This window comes from Pleurodeles waltl, chromosome 7 (assembly GCF_031143425.1).
Source record: "Pleurodeles waltl isolate 20211129_DDA chromosome 7, aPleWal1.hap1.20221129, whole genome shotgun sequence".
In the NCBI taxonomy this organism is placed as follows: domain Eukaryota; kingdom Metazoa; phylum Chordata; class Amphibia; order Caudata; family Salamandridae; genus Pleurodeles; species Pleurodeles waltl.
In genome coordinates this window covers 135,801,924-135,826,058 of record NC_090446.1, presented here as the reverse complement: position 1 = coordinate 135,826,058, position 24,135 = coordinate 135,801,924, and the positions used below count along the sequence as shown (strand labels likewise).

The 24,135-nt window shown below is 43.5% G+C and overlaps 1 protein-coding gene across 3 annotated transcripts in view; it reads right to left on the bottom strand.

The window, feature by feature from the left end:
- Positions 1–17,322: 17,322 nt before the first annotated feature.
- KIF3B (kinesin family member 3B) overlaps positions 17,323–24,135 on the bottom strand; it is an 89,605-nt gene continuing 82,792 nt past the window's right edge. For all 3 annotated transcript variants that reach the window (XM_069243385.1, XM_069243386.1, XM_069243387.1), the window contains 2 exons: positions 23,084–23,262; positions 17,323–22,991 (listed from right to left, as the gene is read on the bottom strand). In XM_069243385.1, coding sequence (XP_069099486.1) covers positions 22,901–22,991; positions 23,084–23,262 — 270 coding nt within the window. In that variant the 3' untranslated portion in view covers positions 17,323–22,900. The remainder of the gene's footprint in view (positions 22,992–23,083; positions 23,263–24,135) is intronic.

The following is a 24,135-nucleotide window of genomic DNA, read 5'->3' as shown; positions in this document are numbered from 1 at the left end:
CATTTTTTCTGCTGTTCTTTACAGGATTTGATGAAGAGAGCTGCTTGTTGTGGGTCCATGAAAATTTACTTCTTATCCTCATGTGTGATCCAAAGTCTAGCAGGGCAGAGCATAGCGTAGCATATCCTGAGCTGGTGCAATTGTTTCTTGACGAGATGAAGATCCAGCGGGTCTCTTGTACAGCTTGAGTGCAGTCCAGGTAGAAGGAGAAGGCATTCTCCTTGTATTTGAGGTCCTTCATTTCTCGGCCATCTATAATATTAAGTTTCAATCCCGGAAATTCAGAAGACAGGGGATTGAAAGGGGATCTTGGACTGTTTGGGGTCCGCAGTTTTTCTCATGGTGTCAAAGAGGTTTTCTACCAAGTTATCAGTTGGGAATTGGACTACAAGGCCCCTCTTAGGCCTTTTTTACCAGCACCTTCTGCCCCAGGCCTGTAATTGTATATATGCCTTTCTTTGTCCACATGCAGTAGCCTCTCCCTCAGCCGGGTGGCGGGGCATGAGCTGCCCGCTGTTCACCCACTCTGGAATCCCAGGCTAGGCCCCGCAGGATCAAGGCCCGACACAGTGTGGAATAAGCACAGATGGGGAGGATCTGATATATCAAGTCATTCCAGTCGATTCTCTGGAGTAGTGATGGTGCCCTCTTCCACAGGGGAAGTCACACTATCCTGTCTTTGCCTCCAGTGTGCAAGCTACTTTGCTCTTATTCTCCTCACTATCTTTATTGCAGCTATCAGGTTGCGAGGCTCTATTAAGTTTAGTTTAGGAAGGCTGTTTAATCATTTTGTTTTTGCCTTTATAGTTCATAGGGGGGCAATGAAGTGCCCACCATGGTTTAACTGGCGTGACGCTGGCACCCACTGTTGTATCATAGGGAGGCCGTACAGACCCTGCACCAAGATTGTTAGGCCTGGAGCACGGTCTGTGTCAGACTCTCAGGCCATGCAGTGCAGGTGTCCGACTCCCGGTCCCTTCAGCACCTCGTCTTCCCTGGGGCAGATTCCTCCTAGACAGCCTCCTCCCGAGGTCTTCTCAGAGTGTCCCGCCTTGTGCATTCTGCCATTCATTTGCAGATATGTGTCGCAGTCCCTGGAGCTCTGGGATTAGGCAGCCATCTTGGATGCCGGACAAGGTCGGCCATTGGTGTTTGAAGAATCTGGTTACAAAAGTTCTGTGAGCAAATTTCCCTTCAACTCCACAGTTGGCAACTGTAATTGTAGCGCCTTGGAGGGTCTCCAGCCACCACTGTGAAAGTGGTGCTCTTTTTGGCAGGAGCGTGTCAAACTCTGTCTCAGAGGTATCAAGACCACTAGCATTTTGTAGATCTAAATACAGACCAGCATCTGTGTGGTGACAGAGGGGAGGCTAAACTGTCTACCTCCTTCTCATCATCATCATCTACATTATGAGGAACATGCAGAGTGCCATGTAGAGAATCAGATCTTTAAAAATATTTTTAAAACACCCAGTTATCTGTTATACTGGCATCGAAGCAAGGAAATCAGGGGGCAGCTTTTCCAGACAAGGAGTGTTGTGTAGCCATTTTAGTTTTAGCTCCATGCATGTTATTTTAACATACTAGGCCAGCCGCTGTGCACTTTAACCTAGATATATTTTATTCAACTTTGCTTTATTATTATTGCAGTAGCCATATTTACAGTCTTGTTTTATTTTCTCTCTATCTAACTTTTTTTGCCTAGGCCAGCACTCTGTCTCAAAAAATATATTCTTGCTCACTCCAAGGCTGCAGTAAGATAGGTTCCCGATGATTGTGGTGTAGTTTTGTCTCGGACATTCATAAAAAACACACATCCTTATGTAGGGACATAATCTCAGAACATCCACTGTTGTATTATAAAAACACTTCCCTGTCCCTTACACGTTAGAGGGAGATTCCAGCCAGAGAACCACGACTGTATGCTGATTACTGAACGCTTTGCTACAGCTGCTTATGCAGACTTCAGGCCTTTGCTCAGGTATGGGGGATGATGTCTTCCCAGGGGAACCTGAAGGTCAGAATTAGAGCTTAACACGCTGTGCTCTGTTATAGCCTAGGTAGGAATTAGTCCATTGACTCTAGTGACAATATGGTAGCGTTATTTCTATGCTTTACTCTCATTGTCACAATTTTAATCTTGTCATGCTGTATCCTCCTGGTTATTGCAGTCCATGCTTTGCGATCTAAGATGCAGCCACTTTACTAAAGCATTATTGAAACCTATACTGCCTGTTTGTCATTGTGTATATGAGACTAATGTAACTGAGGGAAACGGATGAGACCTGAGTGACCACGATTTCCCTGAGAAATCAATTATGTCATGCGCTCGGCTGCCCAATCATCCCTGCCTTTGGGTAGAGATGAGGCACTGCTAGTTAGCCGGAGCAAAACCCGGATTGGTGTGACAGGCGTCACCTGTAGTGGGTCAGACTCAGTCTCCCACACCGCAGGCGATTATGCAGCTCAAAATCCAGTAGTTTCATTAGAATAATGAGAGCCTACAGGACAGGAGCTGATCCTTTATAAATTTCATAACGTGACCTCGGGCAAAATCTAGCTGATCTCTACATCCCTGACCCTCATGGGACAATGCTTTACCAGTGTTGTTTTTCAGTAGACACTACCTCCACCTCGCAGATATCGTTTTTTCACTTTTCTCGTCTGCTGCCACTACATGTCTATTTGTGACCTGAGACAGACCTCCTGTCTATATCTTGGCCGGCACACTTTCAAACTCTTTTTAAGGGTCCATTGATGGGATCGAAACCTCTTCACAATGAGCTTCTTCAGAATACCTTCTTCATATGTGCTGCTATGTCAACTCCTCACACCATTGCCATTTCTAGGCACTGTAATAGCAGGTGCCATTGTTACCCAGTTTATGGAATTCAAAGGGATCCAAGGCTGAATTTGCCTCGCAGGGACTGAAACATGTGACCCACACATAACGGCAGAGATCAGTGACGAGCATTTAAGTTACTGAACCATCTCACTGGCATACTAGCAGCAGTTCTGCCCATTAATCCAGAGTTCAAATCACCAGTAGCACCTCATCTGACCATTCATTGTAAATCTACCATTCTGCACAGACTGTTTGGTACCTGGGGAAACAGATGGTACTACTTAACCCTACACCCCACCCCCCAATCTCATTGCTCATCCACCTGGCAGATACCCAGAGCAAGAACGTGGAGGGAGTCTTCAGATTTTCTGTCTCTGTTGTACTCGCTGTGTAGGTGCTGTACTGCTGCTGGCCATAATTGTTGAATGTAAGTGAAAGAATTTTACAATGCTTCTCGAGAGTCTGTGCCTTTTGTGTGGGCACAACAAAACATGCACTGCTCTGCCACCTCTGGGCATGTGAGCAATGCCCACGCCAATGCAGCTCTCACACATAAGGAATTTGACCAGAGTAGCCATGCTGCACGAGCAATCATTTGCAGCATGAGCACTACAGACTGCAACAGTTGATTGAAGAAAAATGTGTGAGAAAACACCTACCTTCAACCAAAAGGTATGAAGGAAAATTGTGCCAAAAATGACACCGTAAGGGATTTAGGTACTGGTGCATCCTGCAAGTGCACTGGCAGATGGCAAGGCAGTCAGAGGAGTCTTAGCCCTCAATGAGCAGGTGTACTGGAGGTCATAGCCCAACACTTTTTGTCCCCCCTTTATCGATTATAGAATGTATATTTTTGTCATTTTGAGCACTGCAATGAAAAAGGTTCTACCATCAAAGTCCAACCCACCAACACTTCTTCTTCAGCCCATGAAAGACTAGAAGCTACATATTCTCTGCTGAGATTTTAGATTGAGGCTACAACAAACCTCAAAACAGAATTTGAGCATTAAATTGCTGAATATATTGGCTCTTCCCAAATATATTCATTGAACATCATACATCTTGGTGATTTCATTGTCGACAAGCGGAATGAAAAAAGCCAACTTTCTAACTCAATACATTTTTCATCCAACTTCACGCCCTGAATCAGTACACCTATGTCCCAATCCACAGCAAAGGCTGTGCCGTTCATCCTCGTTAACTAATTCACTGCCATGATCATTTTGAAATTGACTAATGTGACCACAACCCCTTCAATTTTCTACTCATTCCACCGGCCCTCAAATAACCAGCTCATCAAAATCTGGAAACACTTGTTTAGGAACTTCACATTCAACATGTTCTCATCACTCCCACATTGCATTCCCTCTATCAAAATAACAATATTAATTCCGTGCGTGACTCTTACACAAAGCCATCTCCCAGGCTGTGGACAAAGTTGCTTTGCTGAAACTGAAGCTGTTATGACTCGCATCCTCTCACCCTTGGTTTTACCCTGCCCGTAACCCAAAGACATGAAATCCATAAGCCTGAAATGGAATGGATGAGCCTCTAAATAGCCAATTCTCTGCACAAAACCTTGGGAAGAAGCTACAAGCAACATATCTTACTGGCCACATTTCTGGGAAGGAACTACAAGCAACATATCTTACTGACCAAACCTAACTTTCTACACTCCCAACTTTTCCACTTCATTCTCACCTACATCTCATTTAGCAAATGCAAACCCTTCCAGGATTACTTCAGCATCAACACCCTACTGTACATATGTCTGCTACTCCCAAGCCCATCATCTACAAGATTGTGTGCAAGGCTGCTCCTACGTCGAACTTCCTCATGCAGTCACACAGGACAAACTCTTCACTATCAACAAAAAAACATTAAAGCAATCGCTTACTTCAAGGACCTTACAACAGCATTTTTCATCAAAGCCAACTTTCCTCATTTTGCTGAAACTTGGGGCAAAGTCTTCAATGCTCCCCTCGATCATGGAAATACTCTAGCCTCTACAATGTGGCAAATCAGTCCCCTACTCAGAACCCCCGCCGTTCTCTCGAACCTGCCAGCAAACTCCAACACTCCCTCCACCATCTCCTGGTTAAGCAAAACCATAAACAAATGAGTGTCCGCATAGTTAAAGAGTAGATCAACATCGGCAACCTGCTCACATTTCAGCAATTAGGGTTCAGAAGAGGTCACGGATCGAAACGGCTTCTTTAAAAATTCTAGAAAATATCCTTCAAATTCAGGACGGCACAACTCCTGCCTCCTTGATCAGCTCGATTTTACAGCAGGGTTAAACACAATTATTCATACCCAAATGATGCCTCTTCCTCCTCAAATGCCATTTGGAAATAAGGGCACTGTTCCAAGTGGTTCACCTTCTTTCTCTCTAGCCAATTCCAAATTGAAAAATGGGGGGGGGGGGGGGGGGGGGGAGTAAATCACAGCTTATGAACAAGCTCTTCTCATCTGTGGGTTCCACAAGGCCCCATCATGGCCCAAACTCTTTAATCTGTATGTCGAACCTCTCTGAAATTTGTGACTCTATTCATCAATATGCAGATGACATCCAAAACAATTTGAAAATAATGAAACTGCCTTTTAGCCCTACCATAAGAACGATTGTTCTGAACATTCAGGCCTGGATGTTGAATATTGTTCTCACTCTCAACCCCAGACAGAGTTCATCTCATTTTTCCCTAAACAAAAACAACGTTCAGTCCTGTCCTGCTGAACCCTCTAAACACTGCAGAATTGTCTCCTTCTCGTTTACTCCCTTTTTTCATCTATAGGGACTATTCTGGATATTTCCCCATCTGTGATCCCCTACAGAAATAAAATAGGTAAAGTTGCCTACTTTCATTTCCAGGTTCTCAAAAAATAATGCTGATTTTGGCTCCTCCTGTTCTCAAAATATAATTGCACCAACTAGCTTTATTACCTATGGGCATCAGCAATGCTGTTCTTTCAGGCACCTCCCAGTGGGCCTTAATGCCTATTAAATCTATCTTAAAAGTCAAACCTCTCTCATCGCCAGGGAAGTTTGAACACAACACTCCAGTCCTAGTCGGGCCGCACTGTCTTCACTTTGAGTATTTTACTCTGCAGACTATAAACCTCTGCTTACATTTGATTCTCACCTCAAATTCTCTTCCTTACCCGTCTCCTCGAGCTACCCGGAGGTTTGAGAGACCTCATGACCAAAAAAAATCCTCCGAAAATCCCAAGCTACAGAACCTCCCATGTCTTGAATTAGTCTTTCTCTGGAGCTACCTCTTTTCCGCTGGACCTATGTTGTTGCAGAAATCAGGACCAAATCCACACCCCAGTCCTTTTTCAGCAGTCTTAAGACTCGGTTTCTTCAGACAGTATCTCATTAATTAGAATTTGTAGCTTTAGTTTAAATGGTCTCTCTCCCCCACTGAACTGCAGCCCACTCTCACCCATTGTCACCCTCCTGCTTGCTCTATCTCGCTTCTCTTGCATTACATATGTCCTGTTTTCCTCCACGTCTTGAACACCGTCTTCTTAGTCACCCCTCCAGCTTCAGTCCCATCTCTTTATTGCCCCTCCCGCTTCCCTCTCTTCCCTTCTATGGCACTCCCCTCCACAGGACAGCAAGACTACAGCTACCCCCTTCAGCCACTTCCTACCTCCTCAGGCCCATTTTGACAAATTTCTCTGTCCTTATCCACCCTCCTTTGGACGCGCTCCACTTACTTTCTTTCCCAAACCCTGCTCCTTCCTCCTTGTCTCTCGTTATTGCCACTCATTTGTTTTCCTCGTTGCTTTTACTATTGCAGTCATCATCGGTCTCTGTTTTTTTCCACTGCTTCTCACTTATGTTCCATTATTTTGTTCAATGTACAAACTTTGTATCACTGTTCTTGTTACTATATAGAGCATCTATATCTGTCGAAGCTCATGCGGCATGTAAAATAGTTAAATAAATATACAAATACCCAATGTCAGCAGAAAGCACATAACTCACTGAACCATTCTTGTCAGTGTCTCTTGCACAAAAATAACTCTTGCTCTCCACATCATCTTCTCATACAACCTATCAACTTTTTAGTAATTTGGTATGACTTCACATTATTTCAAGGTGCTCAGTAACAACTGAAGCCTGTATTCCTACAGCAGTTACTGAGAACAACCTACATATGTAAGGGAGGCTTCAACCACTCCTACATGTGCCGCACCCGCTGCAGCTATGTGAAGGATTCTTGCAGAACCAGTACACACATGTAAACATTTATGTATGAAAGAGTGATGTACACCAGTGTAGTCTACTAAATAACTGTTCTGAGAATGTTGAGAGATTAAAAAGCAGGGGAAGAGAAGAAACACGTGCCAAGGTAAGCCAGGCTTAGAGATTGAAAAAGGGTCGAGAGTAGCACACCGCAGAGGGGAACAATGGGTGACAGGATTAAGACAAGGTGAAACATGGAGGTGAAATCTCATCAGGAGAAGAAAGGCAAGGACTTCATTGTGGCCCTTAAGGCGGAACCGATTAAGCTAAAGGTTTTATCCTTGATGTATCAAACCCAGGGGCAGTAAAGCATCTCAGGGTTTCATTCATGCAGAGCACGAACGTACAAATGCTTTTTCAAAAGAAAAACCCAAAATGTTAACTTTTTTTTTTTTTTAAAAGAGAATGCATTTTCTTGCTGTAAATGAGTGCATTAATGAAGAGGCAATGAAGAAGATTTAGAACCAGTGATTTGTTGGCCTGCAGCGCGTAACTTGTACATTCAGTCTGTTTGTGATGTACAAGGATATGCTATTCTTAAAAAGAAATGTGTCGTGAGTGAATAAGTTAATCTTAGAAAATAGTTTTAGACAATACATTTTCCGATGAAAGCGCAACAACATTTGAAGCGTATTTAAAATCATAAGCCTTACTTCATTAAGGCCTGGTTTAGTTACATTTTGAGATTGGTTTAGACACAGTGTTAGCTGTTTCGCCAGCCATGTGTAGGGAAAAAAATATCAAAAAGTTACACACTGCGCTTTATGTTAGGCCGCTTTGACTTTGTTTAATGTCATTCACATTTTGCTTCCTCCCACAGTATATAGCATGGGCAATAGATCAGGTCCACTTCAGCCTCTGGCTCTCCTGAACTATGAGCAAAGACCATTTCATCCTGATCACACGTGCACATCCACCTAAGAAAATAGCACTCAGTGCTAGGATTGGTGGGTCAATATATAACTCTACAAATACTTATATTTTTGCATTCTTTATCATTATTTATGTTAAGGGATCCATATGTATGTAAACTAAGTCCTTAATTTACAGTAAATCAAAGCTAATAGTTAATTTTTGTTGTGCCAGTAAGAATAATTTTCCTTTTATGCATGTTACCACTAAATAGGTTTTCTATACCTGCTAGAAAGCACTTTCACTTAAAAAAATTAAACACACTAGCTTGTCAAGGCCATTCCTAATGGCTTAACCAGTGCTTGTAAATCATGTGGTTCATAGCTGCTGGAAAATATATTTTCTGGAATTAAAGAGTTTTTCAAAAAAGGTCACTAGAGCTTAGATTGGCGCAACACGTCTGGATTTATGCTTAAGATACCAATTCTTATTTTAATTACCCACTAGAGATGGAATACATCAGAAATTCAGTTCCAGGGATTGTAACCTCTGTCACCCAAGGGATTGTAGATCAAAACAAGGTAGAAACGGCATCAAGCGGTTTCCCTTATCTGGCAATTTGAAATTCTTTGGCAACAAAACAGTTTTTCCCAAGTAGGCTAGTAATTATTTCACAAGATCATTAGAAATGGTGGGGGGGGGGAAGAGAGGAAGAGAGAGAGGAAGAGAGAGAGGAAGAGAGAGAGAGAGAGAGAGAGAGAGAGAGAGAGAGGGAGAGGGAGAGGGAGAGGGAGAGGGAGAGGGAGAGGGAGAGGGAGAGGGAGAGGGAGAGGGAGAGGGAGAGGGAGAGGGAGAGGGAGAGGGAGAGGGAGAGAGAGAGAGAGAGAGATTTATTTCTCTCCCATACATTTATAGATAATGTTCTTAATCACACACTCTGCCAATAAGAGTAATGTAGTTTGTAGGAAAGTACCATCTTGTCTGGCATGTTACTCCCATATTTCACTGTATCTATGTTATTTTAGTGTATGTGTCACTGGGACCCTGCCAGCCAGGACCCCAGTGCTCATAAGTGTGCCCTGTATGTGTTCCCTGTGTGATGACTAACTGTCTCACTGAGGCTCTGCTAACCAGAACCTCAGTGGTTATGCTCTCTCTGCTTTCCAAATTGTCAATGACAGGCTAGTGACCAATTTCACCAATTCACATTGGCATACTGGAACACCCTTATAATTCCCTAGTATATGGTACTAAGGTACCCAGGGTATTGGGGTTCCAGGAGACCCCTATGGGCTGCAGCATTTGTTTTGCCACCCACAGGGAGCTCTGACAATTCTTACACAGGCTTGCCACTGCAGCCTGAGTGAAATAACGTCCACGTTATTTCACAGCTATTTACCACTGCACTTAAGTAACTTATAAGTCACCTATATGTCTAACCTTCACCTGGTGAAGGTTGGGTGCTAAGTTACTTAGTGTGTGGGCACCCTGGCACTAGCCAAGGTGCCCCCACATCATTCAGGGCAAATTCCCCGTACTTTGTGAGTGCGGGGACACCATTTCACGCGTGCACTATACAGGTCACTACCTATGTATAGCGTCACAATGGTAACTCCGAACATGGCCATGTAAGATGTCTAAGATCATGGAATTGTCACCCCAATGCCATTCTGGCATTGGGGAGACAATTCCATGATCCCCCGAGTCTCTAGCACAGACCCGGGTACTGCCAAACTACCTTTCCCGGGGTTTCACTGCAGCTGCTGCCAACCCCTCAGACAGGTTTCTGCCCTCCTGGGGTCCAGCCAGGCTTGGCCCAGGAAGGCAGAACAAAGGACTTCCTCAGAGAGAGGGTGTTACTCCCTCTCCCTTTGGAAAAAGGTGTCAGGGTTGGGGAGGAGGAGCCTCCCCCAGCCTCTGGAAATGCTTTGATGGGCACAGATGGTGCCCATCTCTACATAAGCCAGTCTACACTGGTTCAGGGATCCCCCAGCCCTGCTCTGGCGCGAAACTGGACAAAGGAAGGGGGAATGACCACTCCCCTGACCTGCACCTCCCAGGGGAGGTGCCCAGAGCTCCTCCAGCATGCCCCAGACCTCTGACAGCTTGGATTCAGAGGTGTGCTGGCACACTGGACTGCTCTGAGTGGCCAGGGCCAGCAGGTGACGTCAGAGACTCCTTCTGATAGGCTCTTACCTGTGTTACTAGCCTATCCTCCTTCCTAGGTAGCCAAACCTCCTTTTCTGGCTATTTAGGGTCTCTGCTGTGGGGAATTCTTCCGATAATGAATGCAAGTGCTCATCAGAGTTCCTCTGCATCTCTCTCTTCACCTTCTGCAAAAGGATCGACCGCTGACTGCTCAGGACGCCTGCAAAACCGCAACAAAGTAGCAAAGACGACTACTGCAACCTTGTACCGCTTCATCCTGCTGGCTTTCTCGCCTGTTTCCTGGTGGTGCATGCTCTGGGGGTAGCCTGCCTCCTTCTTGCACCAGAAGCTCTGAAGAAATCTCCCGTGGGTCGACGGAATCTTCCCCCTGCAACCGCAGGCAACAAAAGACTGCATCACCAGTCCTCTGGGTCTCCTCTCAGCACGACGAGCCTGGTCACTGGAACTCAGAGACTCTGTCCAAGTGACTCCCACAGTCCAGTGACTCTTCAGTCCAAGTTTGGTGGAGGTAAGTCCTTGCCTCCCCACGCTAGACTGCATTGCTGGGTACCGCGTGATTTGCAGCTGCTCCGGCTCCTGTGCACTCTTCCAGGATTTCCTACGTGCACCCCGACACTCTAACCTGCAGTGCACAACCTTCTGAGTTGTCCTCCGGCGTCGTTGGACTCCCTTTTATGACTTCGGGTGGACTCTGGTTCACTCCTCTTCTAAGTGACTGATCGGGTACTTCTGCGGGTGCTGCCTGCTTCTGTGAGGGCTCCCTGACCTGCTGGGCGCCCCCTCTGTCTCCTCATCCAAGTGGCGACATCCTGGTCCCTCCTGGGCCACAGCAGCATCCAAAAACCCTAACCGCGACCCTTGCAGCAAGCAAGGCTTGTTTGCGGTCTTTCTGCGTGGGAACACCTCTGCAAGCTTCTTCACGACGTGGGGCATCCATCCTCCAAAGGGGAAGTTCCTAGTCCTCTTCGTTCTTGCAGAAACCAAAGCTTCTTCCATCCGGTGGCAGCTTCTTTGCACCCTCAGCTGGTATTTCCTGGGCATCTGCCCACTCTCGACATTGTCGCGACTCTTGGACTTGGTCCCCTTGTTTCACAGGTACTCAGGTCCGGAAATCCACTGTTGTTGCTTTGCTGGTGTTGGTCTTCCTTGCAGAAACCCCCTATCACGACTTCTGTGCTCTCTGGGGGTTATAGGTGCACTTTACACCTACTTTTCAGGGTCTTGGGGTGGGCTATTTTTCTAACCCTCACTGTTTTCTTACAGTCCCCGCGACCCTCTACAAGCTCACATAGGTTTGGGGTCCATTCATGGTTCGCATTCCACTTTTGGAGTATATGGTTTGTGTTGCCCCTATACCTATGTGCTCCTATTCCAATCTCCTGTAACTTTACATTGCTTGCATTACTTCCTTTTGCTTTTACTGCATATTTTTGGTATTGTGTACATATATCTTGTGTATATTTGGCATCCTTATACTGAGGGTACTCACTGAGATACTTTTGGCATATTGTCATAAAAATAAAGTCCCTTTATTTTTAGTATATCTGTGTATTGTGTTTTCTTATGATATTGTGCATATGACACCAGTGGTATAGTAGGAGCTTTGCATGTCTCCTAGTTCAGCCTAAGCTGCTCTGCTATAGCTACCTTCTATCAGCTTAAGCTGCTAGAAACACCTCTTCTACACTAATAAGGGATAACTGGACCTGGTACAGAGTGTAAGTACCCCTTGGTGCCCACTACAAGCCAGGCCAGCCTCCTACATAGTTGTCAAAAACAACTGCAAATGCGGAAGTTTGCTTAAGTTCTGAGAGTCGAATTTTGATAAGAGATCTATTGGGTGATGCAGATAAAAAAAGCATTATGAATATAACGTTTTGAATTACTGAAAATCGTAGCTTAGTCTAATATGGTTTAAGGTTGTACATGGTCAGGTTTGTACGGAAAGGTGAACGTAGTTATTATTTTAACCTTACCATCAAGGTGATGTCATCCACCTGCGATAAATGGCTTTGCATTGAAGGTGATTTATTTTTAATTGTAATTCTTCACCGAGCTAATCGGAAAAAAAGCCTATCCAGTATCTGCAGATAGCTGCAAGGTGAAGCAAATACTTGTAAAGGATTTTGATTGTATGGAAACACACAACCACCATGTCACATTTTCACACTGAGTATGCATATTTAGTTGTAAACAGTCTAGATAAGTGGACCTGGGAGGTTCCCGGTAGCCCACTGGAATCTAGCACACAAGTAGAGATTTGTGCATTATTAAGGTAAGGTAGCCCCATATGGTCCCTTTAAAAATCTCTTTGTAAAGATAGACTATTGCTTACTTTGTTTTTTTCTCTTTGCTTTAAAATCCACAGGAGTGCCGCTATTGGAAGCGTAACGTAGAAGATACTCAGATCCAGTAAATTAGTGAACAGCAATGCTAGGTTCTGCCATACCCAATGTTGGTCTACACACTGGCATACCTCAACTGAGAATCCCCAATATGATTCATTTCACAAACACATTTATTGCCTATGTTGCGCTATAAAACACAGGCAGCTTTCGTCCATATGGTTTACCAATTTTTTTTTGGGGGGGGGGGGGGGGGGGTTGCATATGTACAGAGCAGTAGGGAGCTGTGGACCAGACAGTGATGACAAGGTGACGAAAGACCTAATGATAATGAGAGAAATTTAGAGCATTCTCTGACTGGGGCCAGTACAAAAAGAGTTTGAAGAGGATTAGAAAGCCACAGCTGTTTTGGAACTAATTCAAGTGGCTGCTGTGCGTCTACATGTTTTTGTGATGTGTAGTGTATTTAAATAGTGTGGTACTAGGGAACTGCTCAAATATTGCCTACTTTATGCTTATTTTTGCTTTTTTCCTTCGTTCTGTGGTCTATAAAATCTAAACAAAAATGTTGGAAAAATGTCATGATGATAAACTAAACTATAGCAAATACAAAAGTACACTGTTCCAAAGGGAAGAAAGAGAAGTAAGGGGAACCTTTATCTACAGGAGTCAGAGCCCTCAAGCATCACATTGGATGTCTGGTGTCATCATTGGGAAAAACTCCTCGCTAGGCCGGCGCTGCAATGCCTAACGGGCTCCGAGAGGGGAGCTCTTAACCGTATTGCAGATGGAATTAAGTTAAAGTACTCACGCAATAGTGGAGAGAAAAGTGTTAAAATTGGTTATCCACCTACTTGTTATAATCATGAATTTTAATCAGTTGTGATAAGATGGAGACCAAGGTTAAAAACAGGGAGAGAGGCAAGGGGTGAGTGGTAATGCTCACGTCCTCTCAACATTTAAACAAGAGGAACAGACTAGTTGTTGTCCTACTTGATGGAAGGTCATGTGTGCACGTTAACCAGACCAATAAAATCATTGGATCTAGACCCTATTGGGATCTGGCATTTAAAAAAACATACAAATTGTAACTCCAAGAACTGTATCTACATGATTACATGTCCATGTGGACTTCGTTATGTTGGGATGACAACGCACCCAGTCAAAGTTAGAATTAACGAACACAGGAGCAATATTAGATGCCGTAGGCTGACTACGAAACTATCAACGCATTTTATAGACACTCCCCACACTCCAGATGAACTATGGTGGGTGATTTTGGAAGCCCCCCCAGTCAGATCTAGTGACGCCAAATATCTCTTCAGACTGGAGCAACGTTGGATCTTTAAATTAGGTACATCTGTACGGGGACTGAATGATGATATTCCTTGGACTGTACTCTCGCTGTAATCAGTAGCGTTAGGAATCAGTTCTTTACTTTTCAACTAAAAAATGTGGGTGTCCGACAGTTTGTCAGGCTCGTTATTGTCTATTCTATTTGATTTTTCGGAAGACTACTTTAGCCATTTCAATGCATTTACCGAAGTAGCGGTTAATGAATTTCTTACATTACATTTGTGCTGAATAAAAACAATTCTAATATAGTCCTCCACACTCTCTTATCCGGACGACTCAATTCCCCCAAGAGTGTGGAATTTAGTCAGTTTTCAGTGTTTACACCGTTAACACCGACGAGTCCGTCCTCTCTGCTCTTTACCCTCGGGAGTCGCGCGCCGACCTGCGACGCTAGATAAGTGCTGCTTGGACGGCATCTACTGTTTTTCGGGACGCGGTCAAGAGGGTAGGTTAATAAACCTATGAACGACTGACTTCCGTGAGTAGACTCTACATCGAGCATTCTTTGTTCTCTTTCTGCAAGCATAATCTGTCTATTACACGTAGCTATTACGCTATTTAGCGGTGTCAGTTGATTACGGCAGCGTGCATTCCCTATTGATTTTTCATTATTAGAAAAGGAAGGTTTTCGCACAGGTCTCTTTCATGTTGCATCACAAGTGGCCCCTGCGCTTTATAGCGGTTACAGCTGATTCACGGCAGCGCACATTCCCTATTGACTTTTCACGATACATTAGAAAAGGAAATTGCTCTCGCACTGAATTTTTAAACGCTCGTCAAATCGAGGTTGCGAGACGCTTAGAGGTGTCGATCATTACTTACTAAATCTATTATTAGCATGGCAGCCCAGGATACTTCACTTGTCCTTCCATGACTTTGAATTAAGGGAAACTATTCACATACTCAGTTACTCATATCGATTGTTGTCTTTTGCAGAGATATAGCAATACACAATAACAGTTGAATTATGAATTCATTTTTGTTGTTGATGGATACATTCGATGCCTATAGTTGAACCCCTTGTTGACATATTCATTGAACTTATGTTCAGCTATTTTGCCATAACTCTTGTTGTTTATGACTACCAGTATTTAGAACGTCAGTTCCAGTTTCTGACTAGCGATCCCAAGGAGCCCTCTCCTAATACCGGGGATGGTAAGCTGAATTCTTGTAAAATTGTTTTGACACGAGTGGTGCACCATATCCCTTTGTTCACTATGTTGTACTATACAATTCACATTTATTCTTGTAATTTTTATGATTAATTTTATTTGGAGGGCGACCTTTTTTGACATAACAGACGCACTAAAGTAAGTGACTGTTCTATTATCCTTTTCCTGAGTAGGGTATATTATTAATTTTTGTTGGAGAAGTTCATGTTACCCTTGGTCCTGATGAAGCGTCAGTGGACCCTTTTGGGCCAATAGACGCGAAACATGTAGACCTTCCATCAAGTAGGACAACAACTAGTCAGTTCCTCTTGTTTAAATGTTGAGAGGACGTGAGCATTACCACTCACCCCTTGCCTCTCTCCCTGTTTTTAACCTTGGTCTCTCCATCTTATCACAGCTGATTAAAATTCATGATTATAACAAGTAGGTGGATAACCAATTTTAACACTTTTCTCTCCACTATTGCGTGAGTACTTTAACTTAATTCCATCTCCAATACGGTTAAGAGCTCCCCTCTCGGAGCCCGTTAGGCATTGCAGCGCCGGCCTAGCGAGGAGTTTTTCCCAATCATGACACCAGACATCCAATGTGATGCTTGAGGGCTCTGACTCCTGTAGATAAAGGTTCCCCTTACTTCTCTTTCTTCCCTTGGGAACAGTGTACTTTTGTATTTGCTATATGTCATTGGGGAGACTGTACACTGGACCACTAATCTCCCGGTCCCTCTTCTGTGATTTCCGATAAACTAAACTAGTCACATCTGGCAATAAATGTTAATTTCGCTAAAACCAAAATATACACTGAGAACAAATAAATGCATATTTGATGTCCCAAATGGACACAACATGAATTGAGTTTAGATACAATCACATGAAAAAAGATACATGATGAACCTTGTCTTGTACCCTTACAGGGTACATAGTCACAATTCAACTCGGGCAGAATACATAAACTAGCACAACTAGTTTATTTCCAGAACCAAGTCCCAGACAAGGCCTGTCCCCGGCCTCCGGCACAAAATTAATTAAACAAAACCAAGAGGAGAGAAGGAGGTTTGGGTTAATTAACCACCATGTTATGAAAACAAGCCATTTGGATAGCCAATGGAGTACTGGTCTTGGTAAAAGAATGTAACTAATGGACGCACGGCATGCAACTGGGTATAGGAAGTAAAATCATACACAATACTAAGACAGTTTGGATATCCTTCGTGTGGATTTTGCCAGTTGAAATGTTGTAATAATAAAGCCTGCCAAATTATTTCAATGTTACTCAAGCAACTACATTCTTCGTTGGAGTGCAACAGGTTTCTAAATTAGTAAGAAAGGAATATTACATATGATTTAGGAAAGATTAGTATAAAAAAAAGTGCTTCATGCACTCCACAATGGTAGTGCTTGAGACGGTCTTACATTCCTAAATACAAAGGTATTAGGTTTGTCACTTGAGTAACTGAAGCACGCTAAATGGTTCCTGTCTCATCTCAAAAGCTCCTTTTAACATGCTCACTAAATGCACTTCGTTATAGAATCTCGAGGACATAACTTACTCAATCCCATCTAGAGAAAGTAAAAGAACCCTCCAATAAGCTCGAGTAATAAAACTACCTACGTTTATAGATAGGTTTTCCACACCAAGTTTACAAAGTACTATACTGAAATTATGGAAAAGCTGAAGCTATTCCTGCATACAAAATACATTTGCTCTTGAACCACTGTAAATTAAATAAATAATATGCTGTGTTGAGAAGTAAACCCCTTAGACGTTTGCACCACAATTAAATGCACTTTTACAGTGTAAACGATTTCATCACTAATCCAGATGCACGTTCTCATTTGGCTTTTCTTTTAAAATGTTTAAGCTGAACTATGTGTCATCGCCCATCTACAAACAACCCTCTACAGCAGTGGTTGCCAACCTTTTGACTTCTGTGGACCCACACTTTATCATTACTGGAGCCCAGGGACCCCCAATGAATCATTATTGGAATCTGGGGACCCCCCCCCCCCACTGAGCCATTACTGAAAGATGGGGACATGAATTTTGTGAGCAGTCGTGGACCCCCTGAGGAGGCTTCGTGGACCCCGAGGAGGCTTCGCGGATCCCCAGGGGTCCCCGGACTGCAGGTTGGGAACCACTGCTCTACAGTATCCAAAAATGTATTTGTTCCTTAATTCATATGAGCTCTCTGTCTTTTCAAGCATATCAAATAGTATGTATATGAGCAATCTAGGGTTACTCATTACTTTTTCCGGAGTATGAAATGTACTTTCTAAAATAGCCATCACTTGCATTTTTCTAGATCAAGAACATGTAAACAAGGATTGATTTGGAATAGATCATAAATCTGGTTTACTTAGTTATACATAGCATTTTTAAGAACTGTCTTTACATTTCTAGACAAACAAGGAACACTAATAAATAAACAGACTCATCGTACAATCATGGCGCAGAGGGAGTAATGATAAAAGGGAAAACAGTCCTAAGGTCCATGAAAACAGAGAGGTGGCTCGCCAAGACAGGTTTTCTTTTTCTGAATATTCAGCAAGCACAAAACTTCAGCATCTACCTTTTCTCTGGAATGAGACCAATGCACAATGTGGACACTTTTATCCATCCTCCAAACATTTTTGCAGTCTATAGCTGTTGGCTACACATTTTCTTTTACCAGGAGCATGCCTAGTGTTGTAAAGTTAATACAGAAAGCTTTCAGCATGGACATTCCATGACTGTCCACTCTGCCCTGCTCCATTTCACACAATATGAGCAATGGAAAGGGCGCTAGACATTTGTACTTCCACGGTTTCTGCTCGCCTACTTGCTCAAGTATCCCTACCAAGTGGTTTGTGTGCATACTTTTTTTCTTTTCAGAGTTAAGCTTTTATCAGTTAGCTCAAGAAGCCTTGATTTCCAGTCATACCCTTAAAGGGCCTCACTTGTCCTCTAAGGGGTATATGAAACAATCTACTGTTCATAGCAACATCCTGTAAAAGGCACCTGATTCAGTGCCTTGTTTGCTGGGTTGTGAGAGGGAGGAGGAGAATTTCTTGAGAATGGGAGAAAGTAAGAGAGAGAATTAGAAAGAGAGACAGAGGTACTCAGGAGAGCAGAATGCAGGTGGAAAGGCGACTCAAGACATACTGAAAGTTGGAAGACAAATAACAAAATGAAAGTAAGGCTTATGGAATTTCAACCACAAGCCATTTAGGGCAGGCCTTTGTATGCAAGAATATGGTCAAGTAAACAGATGCTGTCTGGCATGATCATCACTGTAGTGTGCTGCACCTTATTCATTCAACAATGTGGTATCTGGAGCCACAGGTACAATGTTAGGCAAATATCTGAGGTAGGTAGTTCTTGTAACTATTGTTAACCTGCTGAAGTACTTTACCATAGATGTGGAGAAGAGAACTATCCCAGCCATGGATGCCAGCATCCACTGGAGTAGGACACCAACCCAGCCACACAACAAGAGGCATTATTACCTGGAGGAAGGGAACTTTTGCCTTAGTCATGGAGGTCTGAAGTCTACTTTCTAGATGAAGCATTCAGTTCCAAGCTAACATCCAAGAAGTGCTATCAACAGCTCAGGCACAGAGGCACCTTCAGAAAAGTACCAGAATCGCCATCAGTAACCAACCTGCAAAGGCACGGTCTTTAGGTTACCCTTCACTGAATCCCCGCCAACCTTGAGAAGCTCTACTAGAAGCTGCACCCCTGGACGGAGAGAAACAGCCCTAAAGCTACACTAGTCTAGATCTGTTGAGCCCCGAGAAGCACCAATAACAAGATGCAATGGAGGAACCCCACACTATTCAAGATGGAAAAGTACTGATCTTAGGTACAAAGGATTCCAGCACTATTTCAAATCAGGCTAGGTGTTGGCACTGTCAGAAGCTTCAGTTGTGGAGGTGACCTAACTGGACAAAGGTTACACCAGTTCAACCCTGGTCACCCTCCAGAGGCACTACCTGAAGGCCTATCCTTAGCGGCAATGAGACAGTCCGAAATATTCACTACCACAGTCCCGGCCAAGCCTTCAGAAGCACTGTCGGAAGCCTCCGCCCACATCCAAGGCAGTGTTGGAAGGTACAAAAGCTACATTACATCACACTAAGCTGCATTTCAGAAACACTGTAGTAACCTCAGCACCCTTAGGTTGCATTTCCGTCCTGAAGCACACTCCCATTCCCTGCCAGCCCACCAGAAGCACTGTAAGAAGCCTCAGTCCTGGATGCGGTGCTACTGTCCAGAAGATCATCTCTCATGCCCAGCCATGCTGCCAGAAGCAGATCAGTACTAGAGGGAGAGAAAATCCTAAAGATAAATTAACCAAGCTACAAACAAGGCTCTAGATCAGCTCCCAGAAGCATCCAACTCATCGGTAGTGTGCCACCATTCCTGAAGGTGCACTCTCTCAACCCAAGCTTAGCCTCTAGAAACAATATATAAAGCTACATCCCTGTAGGTGGTGTAACTGTTATGAAGGTATAGTTTAATTCCCTGCCAAATCCTCCAAAACCCCACCCCTGAAGGAAGGTAAATGGCCTTAAAAGGTACACTAATCATGCATGAGCCACGGCCCCAGCAGCATTGTCTACCCTATGCGCGGATGCAGAAGTACTAACACAAGTTACATGGAAAGGAAACACAATCTTCAAATCCAGCCTAGTCTTCAGAAGCACTGTCAGCATTTGAGACTGGGAAAATGTACCATAGTTGTAGAGGCACTATCTGCATAGTACAGGTAGCATTGCCCCACCTCACCACAAAACGTTAACTGCACTGTATGCTGGTGAGGGACAGAACCTACCCCAGTCTCGGAGACAGTGTCCATAAGGTACAATGACATGTCTTAAGAAGCACAGTGAAGAGGTTATAGGCAGAGACTTGTTTCTGCCATGAAGGCACGAGTACTTATCTTCTGGTACATGCAGAACAAGCACTATTCCAGCCTCAGCAGGGCGTAGCATTAAAATAGCCCATAAAACTATCAGCGACATACATAAGAAGTAAGGCCCATACTTGATCCAGCAATAGAGACAGGAGCAGTGTGAACAGCGTAAACCACACATGTGGATAGTGAGCTCAGTAAGTTAAGAGATCCCACAACAAACCCATGTGTTGGATTTACATCTACAGGGTTGGGACAATAAATCAATGAACACCATTTCTAATTCACGGGTGGGCTGTGGACACACAGCTGCAAAGTTAGGATGATAAACCAAGAAACACCATCTCTAATGCACAAGTGGGTGCTATGCTTTGAGATTAGGAAAATAAGACATGTTAATCCATTTCAAACCCTCAATAAACTATGTAGCAGTCAAGTTAGGAAGATTAACCAATAAACATCTCACAAAAACATAAGTGAATATAGAGCCACAAGACTTGGAAAATAAATCAAGGATACCATCTCTGTTTATCGAGTGGATAAACATTGGTCAAGTTAGGAGGTTAAACACTAGCTCAAACCCAAGAGCGGATGCAAAGGTTCTGATTGAATGGTAAACCGAAGTACACCACACCAAATCCATAAAACTCATGAGCAGATTATGCGGCATGAATAGCAGCCAATATTTTAAAAAAATGGCAATCGAAGAATAGTATTACCATCAGTAAAATAAACAAAGGAATACCACCATAGTCTGACCAATTAATGTACAGTAACAATATCAGCAAGGTAGATCACAAAAACGATCACAGATTGACTAGTGGATGCACTGCAGACTCGTCAGCAATGGAAACTAAGGAACACTATCCCAGAGGTATGGATAATTAATAAATGCATACGTGTAATGTCAGCATTGTGCACCAAGAGGAACCCTAGCAGTGTTACCAACACATGTACGACCCTAATTCCAGTAAAGGAAACCCAGAGCACTGCTCCAGCCCCATCAACGGATACATCAGGACTGCCACTATGGTTCACCGATAAGCACTGTCCTAAAAGTACCAAACATGATGGCCTGCATGATACACCAACAATCCTCTCCTGATTCTATCAAGTGGGACATAGCAATGCTGCTAACCTAGTTAACTTAAAATATAGGAGCCTTGTCCTACTCTCATTAGTTAATGGTTATTGGGCAAGATGATCTATAGAGCACCCACTCTGGCACAACATCGGAAACTGCTGTCTAGTACACAGAAAGGATCCCCTCCCCTGATCAATACCCAGGCTTAAATGCATTAATAGAAAATGGAGGCACAGAGGCCGGATTGCCAGGATTAAGAACAAAATTGGAGCTGCAGTAAGGTACAGACACAGTATCATCCCTGTACACTTGTATCATAACTAGTGGCAGGTGGCCGTTATGTACCTGAGAATATTTGAGATAATGAGAAACAAGCGCACACATACAATACTCTTTTGCAATAAATTAAAATTGGAAATAAAGTGCTAAATATACTTGTGTTTAAATACATAAAACAAACACTTCTCTCAAACATCACCAGCTACAGACTAATAAAGAATAACCTTTCTCTCTCAGAAAGTTATCTGCAACAACACAGCCCCACCCCCATGAACAATCAGCTGCTATACCACTGGATAGTAACCCATTCAAAATATCTGCTTGATCACACAAAATCAGAACTCCCCTTCATCTGTCATTAAGAAATAACTCTGGACCCTTCCATGACAAACATCCCTAGAAACAGGAACTGCTGCAGCTGGACTCAATCACCCATCAGTATGATAATCTTTGCGTAAATTACAGAAGCCTCCTCTCTACTTCTATTATGAATCAGCAGAATTCCTGCTTACATTTAGTTCACCCATATTTGTTTAAGACTACAAAGAGATTATGTGGGTCACATCGTGTGCATATTCTATGTGTGAATGGGCCAGTCCCTGTTCAAAATCTTCACTGAGATGTCCAGTGTTAAATATGGAACCTCTCTGGTAAGCTCAGGTCAGGAATTGAAATCTATCCAATTCGGTCTATTGATTCCTTTTGGGAGTCTGTCATTTGCAGTCATACTTGGAGTATTACCCTCCCCCTCCCCCTTCTGCTCTATCCTTGAATCCCTATTAATATTTTTCATTTAACCAAAGGTAAATATTTAGAGGGAGCATTTTACTGAATGATATGAAGAACTTGGCCCTCTGATTTGTAATGAAGAACATTGCAATCAATCAACAGAACTGGTTCTATGACAGCTAAAGTCAAAGAAAATGTTAAGGCATGGCAAGGTGAAAGGGACATGTGCAAATGTCAGCCCCAGAAACAGATCTACACATTCTAATTTTTACCTAATCTTGAATACTTTCGTAGGCTTCTGCCTTGACTCTCAAAGTAGCGACTCAGTACAAATACTGCTCATCACCCTAAATTGCAGCACTCTCCACAACTTTACAACAAAGATGCCTTCCTTTCTTGAGCCTAAAGTATGCAACCCTGCTCTACCTGCACCTGGTTATCTGCAGTCCTCCAGAATGGTCTCCCTTTCTCCTGCTTATTCTGTATTATATTCCACCACCCAAGTCCTTACTTTCCCTCCCATTCTTTTCCTGTCTCCACATGGAGCTCCCTTTTCGTGCCTACATTCCCTTGAGGTGTACACTTCTAGATGGAAATAGGGTATGTTCCATCTGTGGAGGGACCAGCAGAGGCAAGTTCTTGATTCTTAAAAGTTATACCGTGAGCCCAAGAAGTCCATATTGATGTCACAGTTCCTGTTGGACTTTCAGACAGAATTAATATACACAAAACAAGTCCAAACTTCTAACTACAGCTTTTAGGACACCATAAAGAAGTTTAACTGCAAAAAGCCTCTGACAGGTTAAGAGTTCTTCGGTCAGAGACACACTGCAGATGAATGCCCTTGCTCTGTGATGCTGTTGGTTAGTTCCTGGCCTGCAGAAAAGAGCACACAACATGCTCGAGAAAGTTTCATGGCTTTACTTTGGAACTAATCCACGTGACTGCGGGTAGAGCGGAGAACCAGAAGTGCTGGTTGATGATGCTGCCGAACGTCTCCCAGTCTTAGGCCTGCAGAGAAAGACATTTATGTCACTTACGTATAGACAGAAAAATACAGCCCCATAAAGAAACAGGCAATAATATACAGATGATGGTCCTACCTAGATTTCGACTTCTTGTTAGCTGTGCTCTCGAAAGTTGAAGCGTCCACATGAAGCTCATCCTCTTCCTGTAGTGCTGCTTCCAGGGCTGCCTGCACCTTAGGGGCAACAGCAGGACCCTCATAGTCTCGAGTGGTACGACTGGGCATATCTAGCTCCAGCAGCACAATGTTCTCTGCCTAGAAAAGGAATTAACATTGCTAGTTATAGAGGTTTACTAACTGGACGGTCAGCACTTAAAGCTTAGTTCACCTATTTCCACTTACATAAATATTACAAAACCTCATCCTTAGAGAAGGTACAAATCCTATCCTCCTAGGACACGAAGAAACAAGACCTCATCCTATGAGGAAAATGGTAGGCATGGCACCTCATCCTACAAGCAAACAGGGCAAAGAACCTCATGCTATGGGAGAATGAAGGTACAGGATCACATCCCATGGAAAACAATTGGCTTGAGAACCTCATCCCACTTGAAACAGCCAGCATGGCACCCCATCCCATAGGAAAGAGAATGCATGGACCTCATCCCCTGGAAAAGAGAATATGCATGAGCCTCATCCCATTGGGAAGAGAAGGCACAGGAGCTCATCCTACGGGAAAGAGAAGGCATGGGACCTCATTCGCCGACAAAAGGCAGCATGGGACCTTATCCTGTGACTGGAGGTGGCACAGGATCGCAGGTGGCAGCACTGGACCTTATCCTCTGACAAGGAGACCCAGGATTATGAGTACCTAAGAAAAGTGCAGTAAGAAAAACTGCAAACTTAAAGAAAAATAATCCTTTCCTCAAAGAGATCAGATGGATCTTGAGTAATGTAGTCTAGGACAGTGAAGTACCTGAATTGCGTGGACGTTAGGACATTACGTGTATCAAAAGAAGTTCGAGAATGTAGTCTCCGATTATATAGGAGTCAGGAGCACATATGTTTTGTGATCTATTTGTGGCATACCGCAAATCAAACATCAGCTTCATACAAGTGAAGTAAAAAAAAAAAAAATATATGCTCAAGGGCATGAGATTATTACACACGTTGGGAGGAACCTGAATG